General features: G+C 37.9%; 1 protein-coding gene across 1 annotated transcript; it reads left to right on the top strand.

The window, feature by feature from the left end:
- The first annotated feature begins 4,193 nt into the window (after nt 1-4,193).
- On the top strand, nt 4,194-18,712 carry LAMTOR3 (late endosomal/lysosomal adaptor, MAPK and MTOR activator 3). Its single transcript, XM_035030153.1, has 7 exons — nt 4,194-4,352; nt 4,669-4,714; nt 7,588-7,622; nt 12,157-12,215; nt 14,205-14,338; nt 15,420-15,483; nt 17,843-18,712. Exons 2-7 carry the CDS (start codon nt 4,706-4,708, stop codon nt 17,914-17,916), a joined length of 375 nt encoding a protein of 124 aa, XP_034886044.1. The 5' UTR covers nt 4,194-4,352; nt 4,669-4,705; the 3' UTR covers nt 17,917-18,712.
- The last annotated feature ends 465 nt before the right edge of the window (nt 18,713-19,177 follow it).

Below are 19,177 nucleotides of genomic sequence, written 5' to 3'. Positions count from 1 at the left end.
ATTGGATTTGGGATAAACAGAGGCAGCAATTAAAAACTTTTCCAAAAATTTGGTTGTGAAAGGGAGTAGAGAAGGATGTTAGCTGAAAGAGGATGTGGTTTCTAAAGAAGGCTTTTATTTTTTCAATTATTAATTACGTGAGATCGTATTTATTGCATGAGACATCTGTTTTATTCTGTTTTTCACTCTGATGTAAAGGGGCAGGTAGAAAGTGAAAGAGTAAAGACAGAGAAAAAGAGGGATAATAGCAGTAAGTGCCTGATACGTCTAGGAGGATATTATGTCATTGGACAGATGGAAGAATTACTTTAGCTAAACGACCACCAGCATTCTTTCAGAAAGGAATGCATGGAGGATGGGTGCAAAGGCAGGTAGATTTGTAGTGTTGGTGGTAAGATGTCATGGCTTTCATTGGCTTGATGAATAGGCAGTTTATCTGTGTAAAATGGGGGAGGGGAAAAGAAAAAGAAACAGGCTTAGAAAGAGGAGAGTTTGAAGGAATTTTTTTTTTTCCACTGAGTCAGCTGACGAGTGAAAAAGTAGGATTTTTACAAGTCCCAGATTGTGGCAGAGTTTACAATCTGTTTAGTTGTGTGTGTTTTCTCCAGCCTAACCCATCAGCCTAGGCATAGGCAGTGGAATACAACTGATTGAACTCATCCAAAGTTGGGAGTTCTGTCAGGCAGGAAAGAAGGTAGGGGAGTTTAAGTTGCTGACATGTGAGTGATTCATTGATCATCTATTGTATGCAAGCCAGAGACCAGAGGAATTAGTCATTTCTCAGGTCACTGCCTAAATCCAGGATGTGATGACAATGAGTGGTAGTATAAAAGAGAAAGTTATTGCATATGACCTTATAATTGTATTCTCAATGGGCCAAATCCCAAACCATAGCCAGAATCAATATTAGCAAGACATTTTCCAACTTGGCCAATCTAAGTGATAAAATTTTCATATTTGTATGTTGGAAAATCAGCAAGACTCTCCTCCCCATGAGTTTGGATACCAATTAGAATTTTCACACAAACAGTGGAGCCAACCTAAATTGAGATGATTGGTAGTTTTTTATGGAAAAGAAGAATAAAAAAATTGAGACATCTCTGGCATATACCAAAGCTAAGAGAAACTTAAGCTAAAAATAAGCAGAAACAAAGGCTTTTGATACAACCAATAAAGTTAGAACTTTAACAACATGTACATGTTTTAACTGTCTCATGTATTATGTATACTAGTATACTATTTCTCTGGTATGCTGTGTACTAGAAAATTTGAATGGGTGAGATGAAAACTTTGTGTGTATATGTATACAATTTCTACTAGTTTCTTCCTGAACCTCAGGGACCATCTGGTACACCCCACTTTGAAGAACTGGTACATAATGCTGATAATCTTTTAGGCCAGTAAATATTTCCCCTAGTCCTATACCAACGGCAGTGAGTAAATTCAAACAGATCAGTCTCCCATTGCCTGCCTTAATTCAGAAACCACCACACTTGGAAACTAGAAATCTTAGTTCTTTCAACTTGAGGACATAGTGGTATTTGGAGAGCTTGGAAGGCTATGCTCTCCCTTTTTTGCCACTCAAGAAGAATGAAAATCAGTATTTTCCAGGTCAACTATCATTTATGGATAGTTTTTAGGATGGAACGTGTTAAAATGGAAGTGGAGAAGGAGAAGCAGACCCCCCCCCCCCCACTGAGCAGGGAGCCCGATGCAGAGCTCAATCCCAGGACCCTGAGATCATGACCTGAGCCGAAGGCAGACACTTAACTGATGGAGCCACCCAGCCGCCCACCACTTAGGCATATTGATTATTTTGAGCTGAAGGCACTAAGAAAACAGATGCAGGAAGGATTCTTTGACCTCCCCTTTTACCAAAAAACAGGTCATGAAATTTCCTGTGAGAAAGGTGCCCTCCCTCTACCAGGAAGAGAACATTCTTATCACGAGAGGCGAGACTGACGCCAAAATGGACCTGTACAAACAAGCCTACTAAAATAATCCTATCTTCCATTTGTTTCACCCATATGTTTCATAATCACTGTCCCACAATTTACTGTCCCTTACCCAAGCCCCTTTTCTTGTCACATCCCCACAATTTGTTGTTCTTTGTATAAAAGACATGTAACTTTTGGGCCTAATGACTTCTTTGGACCTTATTTCCTTCTGAATACTCCCATATACACATAAAAATATTAAATAAATGTGTATGGCTTTTCACTGGATAATCTGTCAATTCTTGGGCCCAGCCATAGAACCTAAGAGGGTAGAAGGGTAGAAGTATGTTTTTCCTCACCTACAAGAGAAATAAGCACTTCAGTTTAAAGGACCCCCCAGAACCAGTGTGGAGAAATTATAACCAGTGATGGAAGGGTGAAGTAATCAACTTGGCTGGAGTATAGGATTCACATTAGAATGTGTTCAGAAGTAAAAGAGAATATGTTTGTGCCAGATTAAAGACTCAACTTTATCAGTCTGCAATGGTACATCACTAAAGATGTTTTTGAGCAGCAGTAATGTGCATTGTTTTGGGGAGGTTTATCTGGCCATTAGTAAGTGGCTATTGATATCATCTTGCTAAATAATGGTTTGAATGAAGAATTGAAAAAAATATATAGATGAAAAAAATCATTGTTAGGTTAGAAAAGGGACACGAGGAACAAAAGATAGTAGTCAAACATGACACATGACTAGTACAATCATGGAAACAACAGACATATTAGGAAAAAGGTTTATTGGAGAAGTTTTTGGAGCTTTTGAGTCACAGCTGACTTCAAGACATGTATGTAGATGTATCCAACAACCGACAAGGAGCGGAAAATGTGAACCTAGAACTCTGAGGAGAGGTGCAGACTTAGGACTCACATTCTCAGGAAAACGTGGAAAGAGAAAAACGAAACCAAAGACAAGCTTTAAATGCCATGATCTAAAGAATTAGGAAACTAGAATGGGTGAGGACCTAAAGTAAGTAATGCAGTATCCCAGAAGCTAAGAAATCAAAGGGTTTAAATAAGGAAAAGGAAGCAAACTTCAATGATGTGAGTTGCTATGGAACCGTCAAGTTCACTTGTAATAATCAGGAGATCATTTCTAACAGTTGGGAGAGCTGTAGTTTACCATTTCGTAACTACTATAACTAGGAAATTAGTATCCAACTCTTCACCATGTCTTGAACTAGAGTTAATTCCTTTTGCTCTCCTACTTTTATTTTATTTATTTATTTATTTATTTTAAGATTTTATTTATTTATTGGAGAGAGAGTGAGAGAGAGCATGAGAGGGGAAAGGGTCAGAGGGAGAAGCAGACTCCCCACTGAGCAGGGAGCCCAACATGGGACTCGATCCTGGGACTTCAGGATCATGACCTGAGCCGAAGGCAGTCGCTTAACCAACTGAGCCACCCAGGCGCCCGCTCTGCTACTTTTAGAGATTGGGAGTTGATGATGAGTCGTTAACAAGTCCCATAGTCTTCGTTTTCTTAGCACCTACTGTAGGTTTTTGTTACATGTGCAAACAAGCAAGACCCCAAACAAAAAATAATATGGTTGCAACTTAGAAGGCATAGCCTTCTAAATCATGAGTCAACAAAAGAAGGTTGTCCAGTATCTGCGTATGTTGAGTTGCGCAACGAACTTTGAAAACTCCAGAAAGCTCATGGCTCCTCTATACAATCTAGACAAGACCTCGAGTAAGAGCACATGGGTGGCACCCTTGGAAAAGCCAAGGCAGTGGGGGACGTCGGGGTCAGAAAACTATGAAACTGGGACTTTTTTTTTTTTTAGATTTTATTTTTAAGTAATCTCTTCACCCAGCGGGACTGGAACTCACCATCCTGAGATCAAGTCATAAGCTCCACTGACTCAGCCAGCCAGGCGTCCCATGAACCTGGGACTTCTAGGCACAGGCAATCCTGCTTGCAGTTCAGCTCGTAAACAACACCCCTTCAAACTTTTTCATCTACAAGAAAAGGTCTTAAGATAACAGTCCTTGAAAAACTCATGAAATTTATGCACCCTCCCCACACAACAACTTCTCCTTGCATACATTTCCGGCGGCTCTTTTAGTGCCGGACGTCATCCAAGGAACCCTCTTTTCACCGGCCTGTCCCCACGTCCCTACGTCTGCGCAGGCGCAGGGAGCAGCCCGCAGAGGGGCGGGGCGGGGCGCGCCCGACGCAAAAAGGCCTCCGCGCCTCCCCGGAAATCTCCTCTCGTCGGGCCTCGGAGGCGTAGAAAGTGCTTCCTGGAACACGGAGGAGGTCACAAATCATGTGACGACGGCTTTCCAAGGAGGCTGTCTGTCAGGCTGTCCCTGGATCTACAGCTGAAGGAGCACCGCAGCCCAGAAAGCAAGGTAACTCGAGCCGCTTTGCTCGGTACTCAGCCCGGGCCCGCAGGTGGCGCGGGCGGTGAGACGCAAGGGAGGGAGAGGACTCCCCTTCCCCTCTCCTTTGGGCCTAGGTCTTCGCGGGTGCAGGGTGGAGTGGACTGAGGTAGGGCATCCCAGCTACCGTCTGGGTATTTGGGACCTCCTGCCTCACTTCGGCTTCCCTGGTGCGAGTCCTGGAGCCGCGGGTTCTTGCCTGTCCTTGATGAGAGCTGACCCCGCTTGTTAGGTTGGAGGTGGGAAGAAGTCTTGAGGGGAGAATCACCAGGAGTTTCTCTTTCAGGAGTGGAGATTGATCCTGCGGGAGAAAGGGGTTCGTCATGGCGGATGTGAGTTAACACACCCACACAAGAGGAAGGGGAGGGTGGGGAGTTTGGTGGAGGCCTACTGGGCCGGGAGAGGTAAAGCTTCCCAAGGAGAAATTTGTTTCCTTTTTAGCCCGCCCACCCCCACGTAATTTCTGTAGACTCTGGAGTGAGTGACTAATACCAAGAGATTTGCGGGGTGCTTTCTGCCCACAGTGGGGGTGGACCAGGACGCTAAGGTGTCTGAGGTTGAGGAAATTGTATTCTTCCCACTCCCCAGTCCGGCGGGCATAAGAGAGGCTCGGAATACCGTTTGAATTTCTAAATGTTTTGCTGCTTGTGAATCCACTTTTTTCCAGTAAGTGGTCATGATGTCTCTCTAGATTCACTGGAGCAAATTGAGATGATTTCTGACTGATACCTCTTTAGCACAGCAATAAAACCCAAATTGTAAGTTTAGGAAACTTAATTGTACTAGTTATTAGAAACAGGGAATCGATACTACTAATGTTTATGTGTCTATATTTTACATCCTGTTGTTCTTTTACCTACATGCTGGGCATTCTAAACACTGAACATTTAATTCTTACAACTTTTATGAAGTAGGCACTGTTACTGTCCTTGTGTTCTAGCTGAGGACGCTAAGGCATCGAAAGATCAGGTTTTGCCTCAGGTTACACAGCTGGTAAGTCGTAGAGTCAAGATACCAACCCAGGCAGTCTGACTCCAGAGTTTATGCTCTTAACCACTAGGCTGAATGATCATTCAACATTAATATGAACGTGATTTTTCTTTTTAGGTTTAGGAACTTTGTATGCCTTTATCACTCCATTTTTGAGTGTCTGCCATTATGTTCTTGAGAACTTATTCTCCAGGCACAGTCAAATCACTATATATCTATTGAGCATCACCTTGCGAAAGTTGTTGTAATAAGGGCTGTGGGTGAAATAAAGATGATTAAGGTACAGTTCCTCTCCATAAGGTTTTTTTGTTTTTGTTTTTTTTAAATATTTTATTTATTTATTTGTCAGAGAGAGTGCGCGCGTGTGTGCGAGCACGCGAACGGGGGAGCAGCAGGCAGAGGGCAGACACTTAACCGACTCAGCCACTCAGGCATCCCTCCATAAGGGTTTAAAAAAATTTTTTTAAAGTATAATAGGCAGGTGATCATAAGTGTATATATATAATTGTGTGAAAATTCAAAAGAGAGAGGGGTCACATCTGGTTTGTGTTTATCAGGAAAGCTTATTTGGAGTATTTGATGGTTGAGAGTAGCTCTAAATAATGAGTGGCAATTTTTCTCAAAGTAAGATTGATAGAGAATTACTATTAAAATGAGTAGTGTAAGCAAAGTTTGAGAGATGGGAAAGGGAAAGATGTGTGTGGAGGAGCTGTGAGTAGTCCACTCTTGCTGGGGCTGAGTTGTGTATGAGGGAGTGGTAGGAAGCAGGACTGTAAAATTAGGTGTAGACCATATTGTAGAGAAGCTCAAATGTTAAAAGAATTTGTAGAGAATTTATTAAACAGTGGAGAGCCATTTGGACATTGGTTCTCAACCCTGACTGCATAGGGAATCATCTGGGAAGCACCTCAAACCCAGGTAGAGAAGGAGAATAATATGGTTATTGGCATTGTGTAGAACTGTATGGGCTAGAAGTGGGAGGCCAGATTACCAGTTGGGAGGCCAGCACAAGTCATAAGTAATTATTAAAGTGAACCTAAATTGTAATGTCAGTTGAAAAGGAAAGAAAGAGGGGCGCCTAGATGGCTCAGTCTGTTAAACGTCTGCCTTCAGCTCAGGTCACGATCCGAGGGTCCTGGGATCGAGCCCCACATCGGGCTGCTTGGCTGCTTGCTCAGCGGGGAGCCTGCTTCCCCCTCTCCCTCTGCCTGCCGCTCACCCTGATCGTGCGCTCTCTCTCTCTCTCTGTCAAATAAATAAATAAAATCTTTAAAAAAAAGGAGAGGAAGAGATCATTTTAAAAACATTTGACTTCACAAATCATTTAGAAGTGATAAAGGTGAGGTTAGGGTTAAATGTTACTCTGTGTTTCAGACCTCAGTAATGGGATTGGTAGTGCCATTAGTGGAGACAAGAAGAGATTGAGGAAATCTCAATTTCACATGAAACATGATGAGTTGAGTTTTAATGTATGTGTTTAAGATAAGAGCAGAGGTAAGATGGTGGTCCTAACATGAAATAAAATGAACATTTAGGTCTGGAGAGTAGTAGGGATTAGAGGTTCAAAACAACAGATTCCTGATGTACCTATGTAGGCCTCATAATTGATACCTGGATTGTCAATGAAATTCCCTAGGTGAGAGAGTGTAATGAGAGGAAGTAAAATAGTCTTTTATTTCTTTAGTCCTAATTATGTTCCATGCTTAACACTTGATACATGTTGTCATTTATCTTTAGTTATGAAAAGAAACGGAGTTTCAGAGAAGTTAATTTACCCAGGATTGTTAAAGTGATGTGAGAAAGTTTATCTGTAGACAAGGAAGATGTTTATAATATACTCTCCAGTGAGTAGGACATTAGCAACAGGATGTAAAATAGTATGAAAAATATGATCTGATTTTACAGCTAATATGTATTTGCTGTGTATTTGTCCAGATATGCTAATCAGTTTACATACATCTCAATAAATTTTAACAGTGGTCTTATGACATAGATTCTGTGGTTATCCCTTCTCAACAAATAACGAAACTGGGGCTTAGAGAAAAAGGTTAAATAACTTGTTCCAAGTCACACAACTAGTATCAAGAAGGAAAAAAAGACGAGCAAGAAAGATTATGAGTGATGATTTAAAGTACCTGAAATGTGGATAGGACTATCTAGATAACCAGTACAAGGCATATTGTTATAATATGATTTTTTTAATATTCTCTTTCAGGACCTAAAGCGATTCCTGTATAAAAAGTTACCAAGGTAAAAAATTACTAATTTATTATTAAATAAATTCTGCATTATATATGTTGATTTTATGTAACATTTTGTTTCTATTTATTTTAGACTAATAGTATGTGTATATTGTTATTTAGCATTTTCAAATAACGCTAGGCAGCACAAGAAATGTCCTTTGAATTTGCAGATAAATAATATCAGGCCTAGAGAAATTGTATATGACTTGTTGTCTGAGGTGAAACAGCTCGTGAATGCCAGAGGGTTAGAACCCGTATTTCTTGGCACTTTAGAGTTTTTTCAAATATACTAACATAGCAGTTTTTACTGAATTATACTTCGAAGAAGTTAGAGCAATTTTAAGGGGAAAAACCCTAGAACTTTCCTTTCCTTTAGTATTTTAAGACCTAATGGCGGAGTCTGCATAACCCAAAAATGCTGTATGTAGACAGCAATCCATACTTGGAAAAATCACAAGGCTTCTTTTGCCTGCACCCAGTCCATTTGACGCTTCATTATCAATTAGGCTCTGTGTGAAGGACAGCAAACTTCCTTTTAGATATTTTTGTGGTTCAAAGGACTTTGTCACTTTAGTTGTATTAAAATTCACATTTAGTTTAGTGTAAAGTTAATACCTTAGAGTTAAGGACAGGAGAGAGAGGAATACAACTTGAGACATCCATTTTCACATTCCAGCATAACTGAATAATCTTTGAGGTGTAATGTAGCAGGATGTATGGTGAGATCCTTTTTTTTTTTTTTTTACTTCTTTTTTATTATCCAGGGGTGTGAATTTAAAAAGGTTTTGGGTGTCAGTTTATTTCTGTAGGTAGGTAAAAAGAAGAAAAAGAAAAAAAAATCTCTTGTTTGGATTTTTGCCTGAATTGTTTGATGTGGTTTGCCTATTGACTTGTGCCTTTACCCTGACTACAAACCAGTAGAAATTAATGGTATTATCTCCTTGGTTTGATATATGTATATTTGTCCGTAATTCAGGAAGAAAATACTGTTATATTCAGGAAGAAGATATTGAAGCATTAAGTAATTGTTACCTTTGGTTTCATGTTAATGTAATACTTAAATTCATTTTTACTCTCTTCCTCCTAGTGCAAACTAGAACACTGATTCTGTTCTCAGCCTAGTGATGAGCAGGCAGTCCTAGCTTTGCACAGTAGTGCAGGGCCGTAAAAATGACTGTACACGCTGAAACCATCCAAAGCAATTTTAGTAATCCCTGGGAAAAATGACAGTTGTTTTGTGATCTTTCGAAAATTTTGTCAAAACCTTAAAACCTCTTTTGTTGGTTCTATTTGAGGGAATGGAAACAGATGCTAAAAGCAGTATTTGTTTAATACACTGCAATTTAAAAACAGTGGAAATACTGAGTACTAGTGTTCCTTTCTTTGTAGAAAACTTCTCGAGTGTAGTTGGAACAGTGCCTGCTTGTTTGCAGATACGGTGAAATAATACCAAAGGTATAACCTTAAGCTAAGGAGCAGGCATCTTTTCTGTGCCTTCAAATTGGCACACACTCCTTCCTAAGTTTGGATCAGCTTCCGCCATTTTGTCCTTTGTACTGTCGAGTCGTGTGAGGTTTTTTGCCCACGTCACTTCCCGTGGGATATCTTCATCCTCTTCATCCCAACCACTTGCCTAATTTCTGTCAGTGAGTGCACTTGCGCAAACTTCCTCTGGCTGCACATCTTGTGCACAACAGCGAAAGTGTCCACATGCTTTCGGCCAGTTATTTCTTCTCTAAGTGTTTACTTTCTATTTGAATTTCACTTCCAGCATTGTCACCTTTCCTTCCTTTGCTCTATTTCATCTTGATTAGCCAGTTCCCTATTTCAGTTCTGTTTTTCTTTTTAATGTCATATGCTTTATTTATCATTGGAAGACAAGGAGATAACACTGTGTACTTGACTGTCCCTGCATACCCTGAGGAACAGATGCTCGGTGACCAGTCACCAACACACTTTGAAAGAAGTGATGTGGCTGGTTCCTGACACAGAGCGATCTGTCATTTACAAAGTTACTCATATGGTGATTTGTGTGAAGAGTTAGTGAGGTTTGTACTGTATGCAGTTACTCACTTAATATACCATACTTCCTGAAATTTGAGCCATGCTGTCAGGAGGAGTGGTGTTATTTAATTCAGCTGTGAGAACTAAAATGTGTCCGTATTGGAACTGTACAAAGTAAAGGCTTTCTGTGTTTCTCTGTATCTGCCTTGTTGGAGGTTTAGCAGATTGAAGACCAGTAGGATTGGAGGGAAATACCACACTAGCAACAAAGTAGAGGAGCAGAAGCATAGTTGATATTTGTAAAAAGGGCATTTGTAAAAGTGTGATGAAAATCTTTCTATGGTGGAAGAAAGTCTTTATTTCTGCCTCCTCTTTTGGTGCATTAGATAGTTAACTTAAGTGCCAACTAATGCACCAAAAGAGGAGGCAGAAATAAAGACTTTCTTTTTAATGGATTCACAGAGATCAATGCCCAACAAAGTAGAAAGATTACTCACATACTTAAAATACCCACTTAAAGAAATTAGGTCACAAATATAAAAGGTGTTTCCAATTCTACACAGAGTGAACAAAAAATAACATGAGTAGATTTTACTAACGATTGAAAATAAGCATGATGCATTAATAGGTACACTGCACTTCTAGAAGGAAGTTAATGTTATGAAATACTCTGCAGACATCTAAACCTTAAGCTTAATAAAACAAACACTTTTATTCCAAAAAAGCAAATGTTGCATTTGTAATCAGACATCATACTTCATTTTATACATATAATAATGAAACATTTGGTTATTTTAAAACACAAAAAGTTGTGATTATTAAAGCCTGAGCTTGCTTTGGGTCACAACTAGACTTAAAAATACAAACTCAAGAACTGTATTTAGCAGGGAATTTAAAAATGAACAAAAACATATTCCATTAACTGACTTGAGAGTATAGCTCTGGGTATAGCTCTGAAGCCAAGCTGCCTTCGTCCAAATCCCTTCATTTTACATACATCTAGCAACAAATCAAAATGTTCATTTTACTACTTTTCTTTGTGAGTGTTCAATATTATTTCTTCATTCCTTTAGCTTTTGGGATACAATATGCCTACTTTCAAGAAAAAGTCATGAATGAGTCTGAATCAAACTGGCCTTGGTCATTATGGGGGAAAAAACCAAACTAAAACAAAACACATGATCCTAAGCCCTTTCTTCCTGTTGATAACTGTACAGAGTATTGTGTGTGCAAGTATCGGTAGGATATACTTTTATATAACCTAGTTTTTAACTAAGAAGAATTTGTTTTATACATTAACCTTACAGAGCACATTTTAATTTATAGATAATTCCAGGATTGAATGATAATAGAAAATAATACCAGTAAATGTTTATACAGGTTATTTCATCATTCTTACTTTTAATGTGAGGTTCATAAATGTAGTTTTTATAACATTTTCTCAAAATTTAATAATACTTCTCTAACTTAAAAGTTTTTGCCACTGGGATTTTAAAATTTAATTTCAGTATCTTAATATGACTTTCCTCATTTCTAACTTAAAACGTTAAGGTTAAGACAATAAGGAATGGATAATCTGGGTTATAGTAGGAACGTTGAACATATTTCTAAGTAGCAATCTTGGATGTTACAAGATCATGGGGCTGAAAATTTGAGAATGTTTTCCCATTCTAATTTTTAGCACTTTAGTTTTGTGCTCTAGGAATTCTCTAATGAGTTAATATTTAAACTGCACTAATAAATTGTCAGTGTGCGCAGATGACACTCTGATGCTAATTAGTAATAATTAATATTTTTGAATTTTAGCTATGTACCAACCTCGCCTTTACATGCATTATTTTATTAAATTTTACAGTAGTTACATAGGTACAATTATTCCCATTTTCATATTGTTAACGGAGGCTAACAGAGGTTTCATAACTGGCCCAAGGGTAGTGTAAATAGTAAATGTAGGAGAGCCTAAACTGGACTAGATGGTTATAGTCTTGACCATTCCCCTTACTGCTTCTTAGGCATAGCTGAAAAGATTGCTACATGACCTTCATTCTTTCCATTGTGTTCCTTCAGGCTAGAACAATCTTTCTGCCCCTCTTCTCTCAACCAGTGCCATAACATCTCAGCTTAGCTGTCACTAGCCTTCCCTGACCCACTTGTCTAAATCAACCCCCCCTTTTATAGGCGCTCATAACCCACAGATACCTTGATGGCACTTGATACCAGTCACTGTAGCTTCTGCTGTTAACCTGTCATACTTTCATAAATAATGGAAAAACAATTAGCAACTATAATGGAGAATTATCTGTGTTTTAGACCTTTATCAGTAAATTGTATAAATTTGCAAAGATTATAAGCATGTCAGTAATACACACATTTATTCAATTTCTGGAAGTTTTGGCAGACATCTAGGGACTTATGAGGTCAGTAACTGAGTTGACATAGTTTTTCAGAAATATATATGAAAATCCCCAGAATGACTTTGAGGTGCATATTTTGAGAAAATGAAATGTTTCATAATATTTTAACTTTTTCCTTTCTAGTGTTGAAGGGCTCCATGCTATTGTTGTGTCAGACAGAGATGGAGTCCCCGTTATTAAAGGTAAAACTGAGTGCCTGTATGCCAGTGTCATGTTTGCTTTTGAATAAAAACGTGTTTAGGTCTGAGTAGTGCAGAACGCAAGCGTATAAAAGCTGTTTTAATAAATCCAGGAGATGGTCTTAGTTTGGGGGGAGATGTTTGCTTTTGTATGTTGAAGACTGGATTGGAGCTTATAACTTACTACATGTTAAATGGATTGTGTGACCGTCGAGAGTTTAAACCTGATTTATCACAAGCCCAGTGTTCCATGAAAGACATTAGTAAGTGTCAGTGCTGAGACTGGGCCTGTATGCAGCTACATATATTATACACACAGACTTCCCCCGATGTCTGTTTCTTAATCAGTACTGCTAGTGGTTTGGCGATAAACTTCCATACGTTTGAATTAACATATATTGATTGTTTTGTTGAATCTTTATTGATTTTCTCCTTCTTTACTGGAGATAAGATATTTTTTAAACTTTTAACTTCACAATTACTTTAGTTACCCAGACTCTAACAAGACTTTTTTTACCTAAAGAAGAGCTTGTTAACCTAAAAAAAGGAAAAAATTTTTGCCTGGTTTTCAGCTTTTTTTTTTTTTAAAGAATTGAGTTATTTATTTGAGAGAGAGAGTGCATGTACAGGTGTGCAGGCCAGCAGGGGGAGGGGGAGGGACAAGCCGACTCTGGCTCGAGCCAGAGCCCAGTCCCAGTGTGGGGCTCTGTCTCAGGGCCCTGAGGTCATGACGTGAGCCAAAATCAAGAGTTGGTCGCTTAGCCGACTGAACCGCCCAGGTGCCCCTCAGCTTTTGTCTTTTTTAAGTATATATGATGTCACTGAGTCAGTGTGTATTAAGACCATTTTTACTGCTTGTGTCTTAAGATGTCATCACGTGGATGTTCGTAGTTCTATAGGGACGCTGTAATAGCTTTACCAAAGAAAGATTAAATGATTTTCTTTACACTTTGTTTACAGTTTATTTTACACCTCAGGTTATCATATATGTCAGATAATTTTAGACCTTAGAATTGAAAGGAAGTTTAGAAATGACCTAATTTAATTCTTTCATTTTGTAAACAAAGATGGTCAAGTGCAAAGAATACATTGTTAGTGCAAAGTTGCACATGAGTCAGTGACAAGATAATAATAGAACCCATTATCTGTGAGGTTCAGTGTGCGTTCTCACCCACCATAAAACATAGATGGCCATAGGCAAGTAAGTCGCCTGCCTTTTTGCATTTACTCAGTTCTGTAATGAGGGCTTTGAACAAAATTAAAATAATCTCCAGCTCTAATGTTCTTTCTTAGGATCTCTGTGTTAAAGCTGTCGGTACAACTAACTCCATTCAGGCCTTTTAATGAGTGAAAGAGACTTAAAACAGACAGCCAGCTGCAAAATTATTAATATCTATAAGTGATACTGCTGTAGGTTTTATGAGAGCAAACGTTTTCTGGAAGTTTTTTTCATGATTTTATTCTAGCTTGGCTCTCAGTTAACCAGAATATTCAGTTTATTAAACATACTGATTAATTTGTTTTAAAGTAGATATTAAGAAAATATAAATGTTTAGTATTCTTTAAAAAAAGTTGTGAGAATCAGTATTTCTTCCCTTAGTTATGATCACCCAGTTTCTGATTGAGCAGTTTTTCTCATCTAAATTGACAAGACCCAATTAGTGATAAGATTTTCAGTATTGTGAAGCATAATAACCCTTGTGCTCAATATTTTTACTGATTTATGTTAAAAAAAAAAAGTGCAGGGCGCCTGGGTGGCTCAGATGGTTAAGCGTCTGCCTTCGGCTTAGGTCATGATCCCAGGGTCCTGGGATCGAGTCCCGCATCGGGCTCCCTGCTCCTTGGGAGCCTGCTTCTCCCTCTGCCTCTCTCTCTCTCTCTCTCTCTGTCTCTCATGAATAAATAAATAAAATCTTAAAAAAAAAAAAAAAGTGCAGTTAAACTTTATCATATCCACTGCATGATTTTTATTTAAGTCATTTGTATTTCCAGTGGCCAATGATAATGCCCCAGAACATGCTTTGAGACCTGGTTTCTTATCTACTTTTGCCCTTGCAACAGACCAAGGGAGCAAACTTGGACTTTCAAAAAATAAAAGTATCATCTGTTACTATAACACCTACCAGGTAGGTTCATAATTATTGAATGGTTACTTTCACCTATTATTAATATGTCTTCTATATAAAATAGCTTATGTTGTTATTCTAAATTTTAGTTTTAAAGTGTGGATGGCATTTTAAAATCTTAGCCTTCAAATTGGTTGTGTTGAATTGTAGTAATTGTCTTCACGTTTTATACCAGGAGTTAATTAATGTGGAAAAGTAATTAAAAGATTTATTAATAAAATACATTATCCTAAAAAGGGAAGTCAGGTCACTATTACCTCCAGTAGATGGTGCCCTTAGCTTAATAAATGTGATTTCTCAAATAACACACTTTTTTTGTTGTGACAGATAAAAAATTTCCCTTGATGGTTAAATGATAAGTTATTGAAATTTGTTATTGCTGCTAATTCCTTCATTTGGTTTGGAAGATATATATCATGAGTGAGTTATTATGAAAGAATTTCATTGCTATGTACCTCTTAATCTCTGGCTGCATTTTCTTGTCTAGAATAAATTGCTGGCCTCTGCTTTAGAGCAGTGTTTCCCAGAGTTTGAGTCCTGTACTGCTGATGTTACACAAGTGACGTTTTTATTTTAAAAGCTCAAACTTTCATGTGTATTGGGCAAAAGATAACCAATGCTTTTGACCTTTAATTTCATCGATAGGGATTAGTTTGAAGCTAAGTTCTTTAAAACGATAGTTGATTTGAAGTTAACTTAAATTTAAATTAATAGTGGTACACAGGAAGCAGGAAAATCATGGAGGTAGACCTACTGGAATGAGACATACTGACTTCAGCCATTTAATTTAATTAACAAGTGTTTCTGGAGCGCCTACCATGTAATAATTGACACACCGCTGGGCTTTGGGAGCTAAAGAGGTGAAGATAACATAGCCCCGCCTTGAGCTGTGCAGGCTGAGTAATGATCACGTCTCTAAGAGATACTCAGTAAGTCTCTTGTACGCAAATACTTATTTTTAGCTCTTTCATATTACATGATGGTAGGTAGTATCTTACACATTGGCCATTTACATAAAAGTTTTGGAAAGATTGAGATATTTCATTTGAATAACATTATTTAAATCATACTTTCTTTTTAGGTGGTTCAATTCAATCGTTTGCCTTTGGTGGTGAGTTTCATAGCCAGCAGCAGTGCCAATACAGGTGTGTTTTAACTACCTTAGATACAGCTTTTAATTTCTTGTAACCCCATACAGTCTAATATGCTAGGGACAGTAGATTTAGAGTGCGAAAAGCTGACTTAGTGGCCCAGCTCCACCATCTAGGCCCTGGTCTCCAGAAGAGTAACGTCTGTGCAGTCTGTGTTCCCTAGCTGCACAGTGGAGCCAGTGTCTGCTTTCTCTGGCTCGTGGGGTTATTTTCTAGTTCAAATGAGGCATTTTGTGGGTAAGTGACCGTTTAAGATAGAAAGGAAAATCTAAATTATCTTCACCCCTTGAATGCTACATCTTGTTCACATTAAAACAGCTTAAGAAAACACAAAAAGAGTGGAGAAGATAACCAAACACATGAAATGGTCAAGGATGAGTTCAATTCTTTTTTTTTTTTTTTTTTAAGATTTTATTTATTTATTTGACAGAGAGAGAGAGAGCAGGAACACAAGCAGGGCGAGTGGGAGAGGGAGAAGCAGGCTTCCCTTGGAGCAGGGAGCCTGATGTGGGGCTCGATCCCAGGACCCTGGGATCGTGACCTGAGCCGAAAGCAGACACTTAACGACTTAGCCACCCAGGCGCCCAGGATGAGTTCAATTCTATGTAGACCCATCTGTTAGAGTTTGTAAAATCTTCAGTGATAGTGGGCAAGATTAATGTGATTGAAAATTCTAAGAGCGGGACTTAGGATGAACTTAGATGTGTTCTTCCTGAGGGTTGAAGAATTTGAGAACAAATGTCAGGATGCTGTACTTTCTGTAGCAGATCGTAAGATCCCATTTTATCCAGTAGCTTTCACTGGATATTTATGTTTAAATCAATGACTGTGTTCTGTAATTTATGTACTCCCTTTTGGATAAAGTGGGATTTTTTTTTTAAGTCTTGTCTTCTTTAGATTTGGCTGCCATTTAGAACTGTTATGCATTCTTTTTCTGTTTTTTTCTTTCCAAGTTGTTTGAGCAAGTCAGTTTCCAGTTATGTCACTGAAACCTGTCTTTAGATTCCTCATCTTTAAAATGAGGGGTTTAGATTTGATGATCTAGAAGGTTTCTTCCATTAGTGTTTTGAAGCTGTAAAATGCTCTATGTGAAAACACTTTGTAAATTATATAGGATAGTAGTGGTGTTGATATTTAAAGTATATTAAACCTCAATTGTGATAAATCACCATCATGTACTAAATCATCAGTTGTTATAAATTTTGATAATGTACAGAATTATTTTTAGTATCTAGAACATTTTTTTGAGGATCCCAGATGCTTTTAATATACTGTGAAATAGAGGAAGATCTTTGAACATAAAACAAACTAAGATATATAAGATTATATCTTATTATATATTATATAAGATCTATAAGCTTTCACTCTGGTAAGCTAAGGAGAAGCTAAATATGCTCATTTCTAGACCACTTTGTCTCCCAGATTCAGCACTGAATTTTATTTTTTTTAATTTCTTTTTTATTTTATTTTGTTTTGTTATGTTAATCACCATACATTACACCATTAGTTTTTGATGTAGTGTTCCATGATTCATTGTTTGCGTATAACACCCAGTGCTCCATGCAGTACGTCAGCACTGAATTTTAAACATGGAAGTGTATGTTTTATACTTCTACCATTCATCTTTAAAATTAATTTTTTCACATGAAATACCCATTTATGCTTTAGCTTCACCGAATTTATAAAATAAATTTATAATATTTCTTTGCTCAAGGTTGAAGCAGGTGGTCTACCTCTATTTTGATAAAGTCCATTAAAATTTGTTCAGGAAAAATGTACCTTTTTTTAAGTAAAAATCTTGTATCATTTCTGAATCAGTACAGATTTTGTTTTTGTTTTTTTGGTTGTTTTTTTTTTTAAGATTTTATTTATTTATTTGACAGAGAGAGAGCACAAGCAGGGGGAGTGGCAGGGAGAGGGAGAAGCAGACTCCCTGCTGAGCAGGGACCCCAGTGCAGGGCTCAGTCCCAGGACCCCAGGATCATGACCTGAGCTGAAGGCAGTCACTTCACCAGCTGAGCCTCCCAGGCGCCCTCAGTACAGATTTTGAAACAATAAAGTATAAATTAAAGTTTTCCTTTCAAAACTAACAAAATTATAGTGCATATAATTCATTTTATATCTTCTAATACATATAAATATTTTTCACTTACTTTAATAGTAGATGATGAAAATAAACTTCATAATGAAAAGAGCTTTTAATTAGTTAGAATTATAGTAATTTGCTTTATTTTGGGGGAGTAAAGATCTTGTTTACTTTTTAGTAACTAAATTTTGACAGGAGGAGATCTAAGTCAGAGACTTTTTCAGGAACATTTTTCTGATGTTCTAATTTTCTTACTCTCTGTTTTAGGACTCATTGTCAGCCTGGAAAAGGAACTTGCTCCATTATTTGAAGAATTGAGACAAGTTGTGGAAGTTTCTTAATCTGGCAGTGGTTTTGATGTACACTTTGTTTCCATTATAACAGACAAGATATCAATCCAGCAATCTTTAGACCACAACAGTCCTTGTATCCATGTACTCAAGAAAGGGCCCCTTTTCCCACCTGACACTAAAGAAGGAGCCCATAGATATAATTTATGGACAGATTGATTGTTATCTTTTCTTGTTTAGGGTCTTTTCTTGATGTAGTGAGATCTGGGGATACCACAGAGATGGTTCAGTACATCACAGCTCCCATGGAGTTAGTCCAGTAACAAATATGCATGAGATACTATTCAGTGGGTCAGAACCAAAATGGTACTTTGATCCACTTGAGCCATTAAGTGCTCCCTATTATATAGTATGCCCAGGCCTGCAGAATTAAGCAGACCCTTTTTATTGTGAATAATAATGAGGACATATTTTTCTTTATATTTTATTTCTTTGCATTGAGTGTGAGGAAGATAAAATGGCTTAGTAAAAGTAATAAAATCAGTACAATCACTAACTTTTCTATGTATATATTATTTTGCAATATAGATGATATTACTAATTGACTTGATTATTCTCAGAGGGTGCTGATCTTTAATGAAATTGAAATGATAGCTAATGGTTTTTTTTTTTCTCCACTCTGCTTTCTATAACCAATCAGTGTTTTAATGTTTGTGTGTTCTTTATAAAATTTAGATGTGATTCTTGATTGGATTCTGCTTCCAATATCGGTATGTATGTAAACATGGTCGTACAGCCATTTTTTTTTTCATACATGAGTATAAATAAAATAGTATTTTTTAAAGTATAGTTTGAGCACTAAATAGGTTTCTTTTCTGGCTTCTTTCGAAAGTTTAAAGAATATAATTAAGTGAAGTCACTCTTTCAACTACATGAATAAGCAGTGAGTGTTGCTTATAGATATTAGTTTGGAGACTGTTTTACCTAGCGTCAGTTGGAATGCAGACCTCATCCATGAGCCTCATTTAATCTCTACAAAAGAAGTATCTTGGTTCTAGAATATGCCCTTTATATTTAGGAGGGCAGTCCATCATTCAGAGTTGTTGGTTTTCTCCCAGGTTCTTTGACAATCAGAGTTTGTCACTGGTGGAGTTCAGTGCACGTGCGTTGAACACCTGGTGTGTGCCATGTGCCAGAGCTGCCACATTGCGGAACTCTAAGGAGGACAGTTCACATCCTGTTTCTGTGCTCCAGGGGAGCCTTTCATGTGCAGCATGTGAGTGCTCTCCCTGGATCTGTGCAGTGAGGAGTC

The sequence above is a fragment of the Mirounga leonina genome, unplaced genomic scaffold, assembly GCF_011800145.1.
Source record: "Mirounga leonina isolate KUSES-001 unplaced genomic scaffold, KU_Mleo_1.0 Mir_357, whole genome shotgun sequence".
In the NCBI taxonomy this organism is placed as follows: domain Eukaryota; kingdom Metazoa; phylum Chordata; class Mammalia; order Carnivora; family Phocidae; genus Mirounga; species Mirounga leonina.
The sequence above is the reverse complement of the archived record's forward strand: the minus strand, read 5'-3'. Positions and strand labels throughout refer to the sequence as shown.